Here is a 14,570-nt window from a genome sequence, read left to right on the forward strand (position 1 = left end):
ACTGAGCAACAACTGATCTACAACTTGTTGCCAAAGGATCCGTGACAGACCCAGGACACTCTACTGGGACCTAGCAGAGCTGCCTACACGCTCAGGCTGCAGCAACCTCCCAGCTTCAACAACAACAGAATAATGGAGTCACACCAGTCTTCAGCCAAACACCCAGCATCAATCTCTGCCACAGTCCCCATTCCTGGAGTTTAAGGGATGTCTCTCAAGCTTTTCTGGTCCCACTCAGTTTCAAGAAACTTAAGAGTAGAATAGCAAGTTACCTACAACTGCAGCATCCAAGTTAATGTAAGTGAAGACTTTGGCATGCAGTGTGGCAGAGTATCCCTAGAAAAAAAACAACAAGTATTTTAAGATGAGCAGTACAACACCAGAATGTTTAATCCGTAGCAAAGGGAAATGACAGCCAGAGTCATCACACAGAAATCTATCAAAGCAACAGTACCTCCAGCCATTCAGTAGCACCCACAGTTCCGTACTCTCCTGCACTCCAGCTGGCAAAGATGATGCTGCGCCTTGGTTTGTAGCCACCTGCAAAGAGAGAGACACTGAGATGTCTGCCCTTCCCCCATGGAGATGTAAATTAGCACTGAGGACCTGGGTTGATGAATTGCCTGTTCCTTGGACAGAGCTGAAGCATTCTGGCTGCTGCAAACGTGCACACTAGTGGCTGCACAGACACTGCACCCTGCCTCCCCCACGCTGCAGAGCTGCGTAGAAAAGCCATGCTATCTGCATCTCCCTCTTTTTTTATTCAGCTGAGCCTAAAGTTGACCCCAGAGACAAAAGCACTCACACCAAGTGTCACCATGCAGCCCCCACCACTCCAGATGGTCAGATTCTTCACTGTTTTCCTACCTTCAGGCCTGGCTGTCCAATAGACAGCTCAAGTTTGAGGTCTGCATTGCATGTTATTTAAGGACATTCCTGCATTTAAGCCATACCAGATACAAGCAGGCAGTCCCTTGGAAGCAAGTGCTCACTGCAGACAAGCTGTCTACGTTGGACAAGTAATAGCATCTCAGGAAGCTTTTTCAGATTCCCTATGCCTTCCTAAATGATTATTTTGCAACTGGGCTCTCCGACATTAACACACACAGAGCTAAACCCGCATTACCCCCCATCCCCATGCTTTTGCACACAAATACTTACCGTTTTTCACCATGTCCGAGATCACACGGGCAAGTTCCAACAACATGGCAGTTCCAACGCCAGCCTTGGCCGCTCCTGGGCCCCAGGAGTCTCTTTGGGCTCCAATCACAACATATCGATCTACAAAGGAGACATCGAGATCTAAGCTGCAAGCTTCAGGTTGCAAACACCATTTATTAGAAAAGCAGCTTTGAGCTTCCATACTAGGACCAGAGTATGGAGTCTGACCCCTGAATCTGGCACCCTGTTTGCTTTCATTTAGCCTTCCTCTGGCAGCACAGTTCAGCTTTTTCCTTGACCCTTCAGGAAGGGTCTTGGTTCTGCTGAGGAAGTGGTTGTGTCTGTCTGGGAGCAGCTATCACATTCTGATGACCACAGAACAGGAAGGGTTCTCCTCAAGACTGAGCCACGAGGCAGCTGCTGTTACCTGGTTCTTCAAATCCCTTGATAGCACCAAAGATGTTCAGAATCTTCCTGTCCACCATAGCGTTGTTCACGGTCAGTTTCACTGTCATCTTGCTCGTGCTGTTCAGCATCACCTTACATCCCATGATGCCACCTTTCCACTCCAGAATGCATTCCTCTCCATGCATTTTACTGAGGGGGGAAAAAGAGATCCTTTGAACTCATTATCCAGCTCTGACCTCATTCAGCTATTCAGTGAAAAAAGCAAGCCTGCAACTGAAGCCTTGTTCAGGGCATGCTCAGAAAACAGCTTGCAGACCTGTCCTACTGATTATGCAGGAAGAAGTAGGCTACAGAGGCCAAAAGGAATCCAACACTAGATTAAGATTAGTCTTTAAGACATGAGATATGGACACAAGTCTCATTTCACCAGCCAGCTCCAGTAAGCTCCCTGCGATACACAGCAGAGACCAGCAGAGAGCTCCCTGGGCTCACAGCACCTCAACACCATCCTCACCCCTGCAAGAGGGCCACAGCAGCCTAGCCTGCAAGCCAGGAGAAGCAGTTACCTGAACAGCTTGCCTACTGCTTTGCTAGAGATAGTCTGAACAGCAATGCGAGGTAGTCCAGAAGATGCCACTGGTGGGAACTGGGTGTGGTTGAAAGAAGGAAAGCCTGGGGTGAAGGGGTCTCCAGTTCCCAGGTGGGCCTGTGAAAAGCAAGAAGAATCTTCAAGTCTCAAAGGAGTCCAACAGTTTTCATCTACACGAGGGCAGGAAGCATTGCTCAGCCAGAGGCCTGCAGAAAGACTGCTGCAGCCTGCAGTCCACAGTGAGGAAAGTTCTAGAGCATACTCACATGGCCAAAGGGGACAAGCGTATCTGTGTTCTCGTAATCGGAGGGGTCCAGGTACATCAGGGCACCAACTGCTCCGGCTGCTTGGGCATTTGCAACCTGAAGCAAAGAACATTAATTACACATTTGTTCTGCAAGAAAGGCGAGTCAAGGCAAGTATATGTAATGGTGCGAAGGGTTGTGCCCCTCAATGCCCAACTCCAGAACAGATTTTTGACAGCTACCCGACAGTGACAGATACACAAAGATGCTGAATACTAACAGATCAGTCCTACTCCAGGCAAAGCGCATGTGGGACTCTACAACTGGAACTTTGCCTCAAACCCTGCCCGTGCGCTGTTTGCCCCAGGAACTGCCTGCCAGGGGTGTGTGGGGTGGAGGGTCAGTTTTTGGTGCCACGTAGGTGGGGCTGTATCAGGAACAGTGTGGTGAGTAGGACAAAGGAAGTGATTGCCCCCCTGTATTTGGCACTAGTGAGGCCCCACCACTTTGTCCAGTTTTGGGTCCCTCACTACAAGAAAGACAGAGAAGGGCAATGAAGCTGGTGAGGGGTCTGGAGCACAAGTCTTGTGAGGAGCAGCTGAAGGAGCTGGGGTTGTTGAGCCTGGAGAAGGAGAGGCTGAGGGGAGATCTTTCAGGCAGTTGTAGAGAGGTGGGGGTTGGTCTCTTCTTCCAAGACAAGAAGAAATGACAGCAAGTTGCACCAGGGGAGGTTTAGACTGGACATTAGAAAAAGATTCTTAACCCTTTCAGCATATCAACCATTGGAACAGGCTGCCCAGGGAAGTGGTTGAATCCCCATCCCTGGCAGTATTTACAAAACAAGTAGAGCTAGTTCTTAGCAATATGGTTTAGTGATGTGTTTTTTCAGTGTTAGGTTGACGGTTGGACTAGATGACCTGAAAGGTCCCTTCCAACCTAGACAATCCTATGATGATTCGATGACTTCCCTGCTGCTGTTGCTGGGGCTTTCGCCATAGAGGGCGCCCGCACAAACTGAAAGGTTGAGTGATAGATGCTGCAAGACAGGGCTCGAAAGACTCCCATGTGACACCCCCCACTTCCTAGAACGACCCTGCACACCTCACAAGGAAAGCATAAAAGCTGGCCAAACAGACTAGGAGGTGAGCTCGGAGCTCCCATCACCTATGATGCCCTGGGGAGGACCAACAAGACATCGCTGGTTCCACAGGTGGTGACTATACTTTCTCTTTCCTTTGCAAATACTCAAATCGTTGTTAAAGAAATAGTTTTGGTGAGTTTTCAACCTTTTGAAAGGTTTGTTTGTGCCTTAATTCCAACTAGGCAATTGAAACTTTACATTAATGTCTGTGGCCTGGTCACAACACTGTGTTCAACACCCTTTTGAACACTTACGACACTCCACAGTTAGTGTCTCACCCTATGATTCCTTCAGCTCGTACTTGCTCCTCAGAGCAGCTTAGATGAAAGATGTTATTTAATTTTGATTAGGCTCCAGCTGTTTTCCTCAGATTAGGTTAGTCTCAAGACAAGATAAGCAGCCACCGGAGGCTCATCTTCACGTGGAAAGCAGAGGCAGAGTGGCCAAGTCAGGTTCCTGTTTAATACGCCTACAACCCAGCTTCCTCCAGTAAGTCACCAGTACAAACACGATTGCAAGGCTAGCCACCAGTTTGAAAAATGGGAAGGGGATTGGAAAACCAGTGAGCGCCCTTTGTGGGAGCACTTTTCAGCTCTGCCTGTGTCTGTGATGCTCACAGACAGGCAGAGTCTGACTGGAAAAAGTCATCTGAGGGGGCAGCTATGGGGCAGACCTACAACAGGACTGGATACAGAAGGGCTTGGATCCTTTAGGCTGTTAAGCTATTTGGTTGTACTTGTTATAGAGGGAATGTTGCAAGGCAGCCGACTAGGCCAGCAGTGCCACCACCTCCACTTGGTCCAACTCAACAGTCAGCAAAGGCCCAAGCAAGACACTGCAGCCAAGTTTGGAAAGTACCTGGCTGCAGCAGCCAGAGGTTCTCTAGAGGCAAGGCTGGTCTGCTTCTAGCCACCCTATTGCTGCATACAGCAATGCCACCAGCCAGCTCTGCACCCCAGGCTGCCTCCCAGCTCCATCATTCCAGATACTTGGCTGTCCCAGCAAGACTGCCAGAGGGCAAGAAGAATGACACCATGAACGGTAACCAGCTCTGCTCAGTCGTGCTGTCCAGACCTGCATGTGATGACTTAGCACAAACAAGCAAGACTAGGCCTGCAGGGACAAGCCTACGTACATGAGTTCTAGAGACCTGAGCTGGGGCGCAGAGGTGTGTCTTCAAAAGGAGGAAGCATAGCTTCCTGCTGCCAAGTTTGGCCAGCCTTTGGGGCACAGACTGCTTACCTTTTCAGCCAGTGTTATTTTTCCAGCTCTGAAGATGATTATAGTGTTATTCAGTGAAACACCCGGCTTCTGTATCTTCTGAAAATCAACTTTCCGTCCATAGTTCACGTAGACTGGTTTGCCCTGGAACAGAAACATTGGTTATAAATGCAGCAGTCCTGTGTCAGTAAGATACCCGATATTTACAGTGACTCCTGGTAACAGCTCAGCAACATAAACTCTGATCACATGCAATGTGCCCGTTGGAGCGACCTTCTGCCAAGGTTCCTGTCTGGATGCCAGCAGAGACGCTTAAGCAGTTACTTCTGCATCTTGTGGAAGTAATAGAACCATACAGACCCACTCCTCACCCCACTCTCCCCACCACCACCCCTAGTTCTTCAACTGGGAAGGGCTTTATACACTCCATATCTTCAAGGGACATAGTTTGGACATGGCCACCCGGTAAGCATGCAAGCTCATTTCCAGGATCTTCTTGGAGTCACTTACAACAACTGAGCCAGTCTTGCTGTACGCCACATATGCATCAGGAGTCTCCAGTAACTCTTCTTTATCATCTTCCAGAATAGACACTGTGTTGTTGCTGCTGTTAAATGTAAAGAGACAGCGTTACGTTCTTTCATAAATAAACTCCATATTAAACCAGCTCCCGTATTTCAGTCTGTGCCCTAGCAATTCTGATGAAGTCAATGCAGAGCCTGAAACAGGCAAACTCATCCCAAGAGAGTGTAAGAATCTCTTCAGAGACATTAACAAAGGCTAATTTATGAGACGGGCAGCAGAAAGAATCTGTGCTTCCAAGTCTCAGTCCTCTCCTAAGAGGAGTTAAGCAAATTAATTTCCCCTGACATGAAGGGGCAAGTAAGGCACAAGGGTATGAGCTGTCAGCCAGCACAATGTCTGTTCAACCCTCCTGAGCTACTCCAGGAGCCACTGCCAGGTCTGCAGCACCTGCCTGGGTGACAAGAGAGTTGCCCATGCTAACACATGGGCAGCATCACAGAAAGTGATTCACAATTTTAGAAACACAGGGAATCTGCTCTTCAGCTGAGTTTTTACTCAAGTTTGTTTTCTCTGCACTTCCTGAACCTGCTTTGAGGAAACAGCTGTCCCAGAAAAAATCCAGAGGGCTGCTACCTTGTTCTTTGGATTTAGAAAGCCTGAGAAGAGACAGGAAAAGCTATTGCTTGGCTAGATTGGAGATGGGCAACTAGCTAGCTTGCAATTTTAGCACTGCTCTCAGAAGAAATTGCACGTTTAAGACTTCAGATATTTATACTGTAAGGTAGAGACCTGCATCTCTTTGACATACCTGCCTTTGACCTGCAGTTTGATGTAGTGCTCATCATTCCACACTTCATCCATGAGAAAGCTGGTGAACTGCTCATGAATGTAGATGGCAACATTCTCATCTTCACTCTGGCCAGCTTCAAACGAGTTCTTAATTGCTCTTTGCCTGTGGGTAACATAGGTACAGCTTAGGCTGCAGCACCAGGTTGCACTGCAGTGCTCCAGCCTGCAAACCCAATATTGGATGGGCCATTTAAGCCCATGTTTAGCCACATGCCTCCCCACAACATCTTTGAGGCCCCTGTTCTCCAAAGGAGCCCAAATTCTACTCACAGGCTGTGCCTCTCACAGCTGTAGCTAAGCTTTCTGGAACTGCTACCTCAAGTTGTCCTGAAGACGTCCCGCTGATAGCCTCTCCGACAACATGTCTCTGAGCTTAGGCCAGTAGAAGACAACTGGTCCAGGAACCTCTTCTTCCTCAGTTTCATCATCATCCATTAAGTAAGATGTGGTAGGAGTCATCTCACACTTGCCACTTGCATCCAGACACCTGCTAGCCTTCTGCATTCGTCCACGATAACTCAAGTAGCCAATCAGAAACCCTAAGGACAGAAACAGGTATTTCTTTGTGCTGCAGGAAGATGTCTAAACCAGCCCTACACCGTACAAATGCATTCAGGGCAGCTTCAGCGTTAAGATGCATCTCTGCTCTCGCACCATTTTTGACAAGCTGGCATGCCTCAGGACAGTCAGGAATATGCAGCCTGACATTTTGCCTGAGCTGGCATGTTTTCAGGTACCATAAATCTGATCTTGTGCTTGGCAGGGACCCGCCAGCACCACTTGGGAAGGAGAATGGTTACTTTAGGTCAGTGGCAGTGTTAAAATCCTTGAGACACAAGCACCGGAGGCTTTACTGATACATTGACCCTCATCTCAAGAGAATTGTTAAGAGTTAATTGAGGGAAAACCAGTACACTTGCCACATGGACCAGTTTGCCCTTTGTTTGACAGTTCCACCATCAAACTTTGTGTCAATTCTGTACCATTAGTCTGAGCTAGACAGAGTTAGTGACAAGAGGCTGCAGCCTGGATCCAGGCTCTTTAATTCCCCCCTGAAACAATACACATTCAAATGACAACAGCCTCAGGTATGCTCAGTACCAGAGTCCACTTCACATGGTTGCCTCCCACCCTTCCTTACCAATCAAGAGGAGGAGGACAGCCGCAATGACTAGGAAGCAGAGCTGCCTGCCAATCCTCCGTGGAGGGGGCATGCTGGCATGCAGGTGCTCTGGTCTCCCAGTTTCCCCTCCATCCTCATCATCAGCAGACAGCTTCATCTCCACATGGCTGTTGTCTCCATCCATTTGTCGGGCAATGCTGAAGCGCGTGTACGACGTCGGCTCGCCACCAAACTGTGTGGAAAGACAGTCATGCAATGGAAGGGTTTGCTACACCAGCCTACAGTCCAAACCAAATACAGCTTGTTCATCTGAAACTGCTCCAGCACAGCCCGAGCCTTTGATTGGCAAAAAGTCAGGCTGGCTGCTTTGAACACACTGAGTTGGACTCAGACCCACTCAGGGTCTCCAAAGTCTATTTAGCATCTGTTTGCCCCACACAAGTTCAGAGCCACGCTGGTCAGAGTCTAGCTTGGAGATACAGATATGACACAGCCAACCGCCATTGCATTTCCCACGTGACCTCAGAGCAAAGGCTGATTGAAGCTGAAACTCCAGGTCTTAATCAGGAGTGCACTGATCTGAACATGTGCACCACACACACAGAAGGGAACTTTGATCGGGACAGGAAAGGGAAGGCAGCCCCTCCATGTTGTGCCTTTGAGCCACATACACTTTGACGTAAATACTCTCATCCAGCATCTAGATAATCTTGTATTAAACTGCCCCAGGCTACTCTGAAATTACACTATGAATGAGTATTTTAAAGCAGCTAGGCTGAAGAGAGATGACCCACGTGAATCCTGCTACCTCAGCTAACATGAAAGCTGAGGATCCAACCCTTGCATCCACCAGTGAATGGAACCATTCTACAGCTCTTTATCAGTGCCCAAGCAGAGCCCCTTCCTGGCTGGAGCTCACTTTTCCAACGCACAGTCCAAACGCAGCCCGTGCACATGGCAGTTGCTCAAATTAACAGAGCTACACTCAGTTCCAGGCATAGCCAGGCACTGAGCACAACCACGCAGCTTCCATTAGCAATGAAATTTGCCTTCACCTGCAGCCACAGTTGTGCTGGGGACAGGCAGGAGACTGGATAAAAGGACAGAGGAATAGTTCTGGGAACAACAGTCCCATAGTCTCTCTCCACCGTACTGGAGAAGCAGCTGGTAGCAAGCACCCAAGCCCTGTTCCATTCTCAGCACCTCATAGACAGTTCCTGTCTCACTCTCCAACTACAAGCCTATCCCAGCAGTCCCCCTGCTCAGCTGCTTGGTATCTTGGCAGAGGACATGCCTCAGCCCTACATATTCTCCATGTCTGTTCAGAGACCGAACCATCACATTCACGGTCCTAGCCTAGGGTCATTTCAGTCCAAGCTCTCCGGGACCAGCAGAGCTTGGCTGAGCAAGCTCTGAGCTACCTCCTCCTGAACATTTGTTTCAAAGCACAGGTCCCATTCAAAGGCTGGACTTGTGGTTGAATTCCCACCCTCGAAGTAACATAATAGAACACATGTTTATTGTCCTGACAGCCATTTAATCAGCTTCCTCAACAGCACTGGAACATTGTTCTGAGCCTGGAACATTGTTCAAGGCTCAACCCAGCTCCTTTATCAGCTTTCTGAGAGACTCAAGACACCGTAGCAGTTAATGATAACTCCACCAGCACTGAACCGCTTAAGCCACCTTCTTATCACAGCCAGCTAGCTACACTGACTTTTGGCTCACAACCCACACAGTAGCACCTAACACTACTTTGGATTTGTCATCTCCTCTGATACTGACATAGACAATGTTGAACCGTTCTTCAGCAGCATCATCAGCCCACCAAGAGACAAACGGCACAGCGGAATTGTGTCTTACCAAGTTTGAGATTGCCGCTCTGGCATGGTCCATTGCCTTCTGGAGAAGTGCTCACCAACTTGACCAAAGCCCTAGAAGTTCAGAACACAACAAGTTTAGTCAGGCTGTTCCTTTGCACTACATAAGATGTCCAAGGTCAGTCACTGCCACTAGTACAATGCTTGCCCATGGAATTTATGCACATGCTTCTACGCAAGTCACAATGTCAACCACATCAACCTTGAATGCAAGCAAGAAGTTCACATACTCCCATTGCAAGTATAAGTTCTGATGAACAAACTGACTCTTTCTATTGAATTCCAGAGATGTGGGTGGTGGGGTGGGTGTATAAATGAGGAACACAGTTTTAAAAGGCTAATTTCACCCAAGGGTCTTATCAATTGTAGGGCTACCTCCACTCAGGAAGTGATGGCAAGAGGCACATGCTCAAATGTGAAACCATGTATTTAAGGTTTCTGGGGTCGGTCTCAAAGGTGGGATGGAGACAAGAGTCCAACAGGTAGCCAGAGGAGACACAATGCCATAAAGCGAAGCAGCACAAACTCCTACCCTGCCAAACCACTTCCAAGTGCAAGGTCCCTTCTAGATGGCTACATTCTTTACCACTTTATGAGGGCAATTTCAGTTTTGAATAGTCTCCCAGAATAGCCAAGAGCAACTTTCCAATAGCATTTCAGTAACAGCTTGGATTTCTCTAGACAGCAAACTTATCTGAAAGGTAAGCTGTAAGTGATTTACTTCGGCATTTTTTCTTGAAAAGATGCTTGAAAAAGCTTCATAAGTTAGTGACTAGGCAGCTTGGGGCAGGCATTTAGGTTGGGACAATGCAACCTGAGTATGCCCTCAAGCAGCACTGCTAGAAAATGGCTTTGAACCGGTCTTCAGGTGCGCGTGGATTAGCTTTACACCCGGGAGCTCTGCAATATAAGCGGGTTTTAGTTGGCAATCAAAGGTTAACAGTGGCCGCCCGCTCATTTCACCTTGTGCTTAGAGCAAGAGAACACGGAGATTAATCCCTGGCAGCTTTGAGAAGCCTTTTCCAAGTGACAACCTGAGGCCCAGGCCCCCACCTGGCAGGCAGGGCACACCAGGGCGTGCATATGGAGAGGCTCCTGAAGGCCAGGCCGGGGGAGAGCCAGGGAAGGGCAGGGGGCCTGGCAGCCCCGGAGGCGGGCAGGGAGGGATGCTCCCCGGGAGAGCGGGGCCCTCCCGACCCCCTCACGGCCCAAACCCCTCCACCAGCCCGGGGGGTAACGCCAGGCGCCTCACAGGGAAAGCACCTTCCCCTCCTCCCGCCAAGCAGCCCGGAGGGCGGCCAACAACCCCAAATCCCTCAAGAATAAGGCAAAAAGGCAGCCAGGCGGGGGGGGAGAGGGGAGTAGCCTCCACCGAGGGGCCGGTATCGCGGGCAGGGCCCGGCTGCGGGTCGCCAGATAAGCGGTGGGGGCGATACGCCGCCGGCCGAGGACACGTCTCACACACACACCACCCCCCTCCCTCCCTCCCCGTTCCCGGGCGGCGGGGGCCGGGGGGGCCGCAGCGGGACCCCTACCCGCCTTCAAGGTCAGGCCAACAGCGGCCACGTGTGTGTGCGCACGCGTCCGTCCGCCCGCCCGCTCCGCCGCCCAACCGGGGAGGCTGCGGCACCGCCGGTACAGGCCCCGCGCCCGCCTTCACCTTCCCACCTCCTCCCCCGCAGCGCCGCCTCAGAGGGAGAGGCCTCCCAGCCCTTCAGTTCGTTCGCCCGCCCCGCCGTCCCCCGCGGAGCTCACCCGCTGCCCCTCCGCTCGTCGCCCCTGAACTGAGCAGCCCTCCCCGCGTCGCCGCCGTCCTACCTCACGCAGACACTTCCCGCCCCTGCCGTCAGCCAATCAGCGCGCCCGAGGCGCCTTTCATCTGGGTCCTACCGTCCGCCCGCCCGCCCGCGGCTCGTCCTTCTGGCCCCGCGGCCAACGCGGGGTTTGCGGGGAAAACGTTTGTGCGCCCCTGGGCGATGCGGAGCTGGAGATGGGGCTCGCTCCGGCTTGGGAAGCGCTCAGCATAGACTCATAGAATCATTTCGGTTGGAAAAGAGCCTTGGAATCATTGAGTCCAACCATCTACCCTACTCTACAAGGTTCTCACCTACACCATGTCCCCCAACACCACACCTGAACGACTCTTGAACACATCCAAGAATGGTGGCTCAACCACCTCCCTGGGCAGCCTGGTCCAATGCCTGGCTACTCTTTCTGTAAAAAACTCTTTCCTAATGTTCAGTTCAAACCTACCCTGTTGTAGCTTGAAACCATTCCCTCTTGTTCTGTCGCTAATTACCCGTGAGAAGAGGCCAGCACCAACCTCTCTACCATCTCCTTTCAAATGGTTGTAGAGAGTGATGAGGTCACCCCTCAGTCTTCTCTTCCTCAAACTAAACAGTCCCAGCTCCTTCAATTGCTCTTTGTACGATTTGTTCTCCAGGCTTGCGTGCTCAGGGCTGCTTTTTCAGCTCTGGAGGTGTGGCGGTGCCCAAGGTGCCTTCCCTTCCTGCTGCGCCACCTGAGATTCCCATTGCATTTCCACAATGAGGAGCCTGGCAGGCCTTCACGGGAGCCGGCACCAGTAGTGCATAAACACAAGAGGCACAGGCAGCCCATGTCAGGCCACAGGCTGCTGGTGGTCCACAGAGCAGTTTCTGTGGACCATTAAAGTTTCTGTGATCATTAAAGCATCTCTTTGGTGGACACCACGGGCTGGCTCCAGCTCTCAATTTACTGTTCCTCACCCCAGCCCTCTCCCTGGGGCAGGCAGAGGGACCCCACACCATGGTGGGAGCTCCCCGGTGTGCAGTGCTCTGTCTGGAAAAACCAGCAGGTGCACAGCGGTGAGGTTTTCTGTTTAGTTTCTGAGGAACCTGAAGGGGAAGTAGAACATAGCGGTCGTTTGACAAAACAAAGTTCTAGCACGCATCTTCTCTCAGTGGCCTTCATAAGGGTAAGGAAGCAGCTCAGTGGGTTTAGAGTGAAAGTGGTAAATAATATACTGGAGGGTATTTAGGGAACCGGTAAGCCGCCCATGCCCTTGGTGAGTCTGTCTCCAGTTGTCAGTATGATGCTGGGTTGAGGCTCACAGCTCAGCCAGGCTGCTTCCCCTGCCAGGGGCTCTCTGCTCGGCTTCCTGAGGACTACCAGGGCTGTGATATTTGCTCCACTTCCTTTCACCTGGTGGCTAATCTCATAAAGACCCCAGCTGCGTGGACCTTGCAGAACATCCCTACTCTCCTTGAGCATCCACTGATGTTTGCTGTCTCCAGAACTGGCTACGGTCATGAGTGGGCTCCTCCTCTGCCCTGTCTGGACTGCAGCATGAGTGGAGGTCACTGCTTCCAGCCTCGGTCCTTCAGCTCAGGGCATCCCTCAAAGGTGTGCCGGAACTTTGGTTTGGATGTGCATGTGTTCTGTGATGCTGTGCTCATTTGCCCCTTGCTCATTAAAGAAATCAGTAGGCCTGCCTTTGTTATTGCCCTCAAATCCTCTCCCGGGAAAGAGGGATGGGAGCAGAAAGTGTGTAGTTTGGCAGAACACATGATTGCAAAGAGGATTATGTCTTGTGAAAAGCAATACATTCCTGTGCTGATAAAGGGGGGGATTAACTAGATCTGAAACTCAGTTTAGTCTCTGGAGACAAGCCTCCAGTAAAGCGGCTCCCAGGCAAGACGTGCTGGTGGACCCACCAGCTCTGTTTGCTGGAGAAGGTTTGAGCCAGGCTCCAGTGCTGAGGCTCTCCCTTCAGCAGCTCCATCCATCACCAGGTGTGGTGATGCCAGTCATGGGGGGGACGCTGCCATCACTCTGTGCTGCTGCTGCCAGATGCCTTCATGGGAGCCAAAGGTGTTGAGAGCATTCAGAAAGGGATTAGATCAGTCATGCAGGCTGGATCCTCTGGTCGTTTCTCAACACAATGGTCTGGATGCAGCCTGCTGCTCAGGAAAGTGTAACCCGGGGGACAACCCCAGCCCTGCCCTCTTTATTATGTTCCTCCTGGGCTCCCTCCTTCAAACCTTCACCTTCCAGCAGTGCCAGTACGACTCCAGGGATGGGGCATCCACAGCTTCTCTGGCCAGCCTGTGCAAGTGTCTCACTGCTCTCACGGTAAATAATTTCTTCCTTAGATCCGGTCTGAATCTCCCTTCTTTCAGTCTAAAACAGGGACGCCTGCAGCAGAGCTCAGACTCAGGAGGTTCCCTGGACCAAGCCAGGGAAGGGGAATTCTGATTTCTTTCTCCCCGTGGCTGGTTGGTGGCTGTGCTTCCCTTCCAGCCAGCAGAGAGGTGCGCCGTGCCCCGCTGTGCCAGCCCCGACCTGCCCTCACAGATACACACTGCAGGTGTTTTCTGTTCCCTCTCGCAGTGTGTTTGACCACGTTGCTGAGCAGTTCCCCATTTCTACACCTGCCAGGAAAAAGAGAAGAAAGCTGACATTCTAGAAACTCAGATATTTTTGCACCGCAGCCAGCGTTAGCAGTGAAATACCTTAGAGTGAGGTTTTTTTCAAACGCCACGTGGTTGCTGAGAGCAGTTGAGCGCCCTTTACCTTGCCTTGGCTGGGGGCAGGGAGTAGGAGTTGGCCGGCTACCGGCTGCCAGTGGCTGGTGCCACCTCCCTGGTGCCTGCCTTGTTCACAAAGTGGGTGATGCTGAGCCCAGGTGCTCAGGCAGCCCAGCTCGGCCAAAAATATTTGCAAGGAGAGGAGATAGCCAAACCTGGGAACTGGCCAAAATGGCCAAAGAGTGAAAAGGATGTAGGATTGGTGACTGCTGACTTCTGATCCCTCATCCCAGCAAGATGCAGGGTCTCTGTGTGCATGATCTTCACACGTTTCAGGTCCATAAAAATCAAGAGACGTCACCATCCACCTGGAGATCTCTGGTTCCCAAAGACCAGAAAAATTGAGCTGTGAAGCTGGCTGGGGCAGACAGTTGTGGGAGCCCTGCTGCACCTCACCATAGGTATCTGCAGCTTGCTCCAGCTTGCTTCTGCCTGCTCCGCTTAGAGCCTCCATGCTTGTCCCAACACCTCACTTCAGCCTGGCTTCCATCGGTGCCTTCCTCCTCCTCATGGCTTGGCCCTGGTAGTGTAGGAGATGTTTGTCCCTTTTTATTCTGAACTCCTGAGGGGCTCGTGAGTCCCCTGACTCGGACTCAAATGATTCATATTCCTTTGTGCAATACCCCGTGGTGCGACAAGTGACCCTTCCTGCAGGTTGAATGTGGGAAGAAAAGCAGAATTTCACTTCAGTTTTGCAGTGTGCCTGACCCTCGTGTGACCAGCTGTCCTACCCGCATTTTCAGAAGGCAGTTAAAAAACAAGCGCCACAGAGATAAACAGGCTGGAAAGGATGACCCATGCCTTGTGAGCCCCTTATCAAAAACAACATTGGGAGGTGACTTGAGCACTTTTATGGCAAG

At 51.1% G+C, this 14,570-nt stretch overlaps 1 protein-coding gene across 1 annotated transcript; it reads right to left on the reverse strand.

The window, feature by feature from the left end:
* Positions 1–172: 172 nt before the first annotated feature.
* On the reverse strand, positions 173–10,973 carry LOC106890264 (transferrin receptor protein 1-like). The gene is made up of 13 exons (XM_014945952.1): positions 10,898–10,973; positions 9,126–9,196; positions 7,281–7,494; positions 6,456–6,678; positions 6,099–6,242; positions 5,276–5,372; positions 4,787–4,909; positions 2,425–2,520; positions 2,136–2,275; positions 1,589–1,758; positions 1,162–1,281; positions 455–540; positions 173–336 (listed from the first exon to the last, which is right to left on the reverse strand). The coding sequence occupies exons 2-13, from the start codon at positions 9,156–9,158 to the stop codon at positions 250–252; spliced, it is 1,533 nt and encodes a 510-aa protein (XP_014801438.1). The 5' UTR covers positions 9,159–9,196; positions 10,898–10,973; the 3' UTR covers positions 173–249.
* Between the last annotated feature and the right edge of the window lie 3,597 nt (positions 10,974–14,570).

This window comes from Calidris pugnax, unplaced genomic scaffold (assembly GCF_001431845.1).
Source record: "Calidris pugnax isolate Ruff unplaced genomic scaffold, ASM143184v1 scaffold111, whole genome shotgun sequence".
Taxonomy (NCBI): Eukaryota; Metazoa; Chordata; class Aves; order Charadriiformes; family Scolopacidae; genus Calidris; species Calidris pugnax.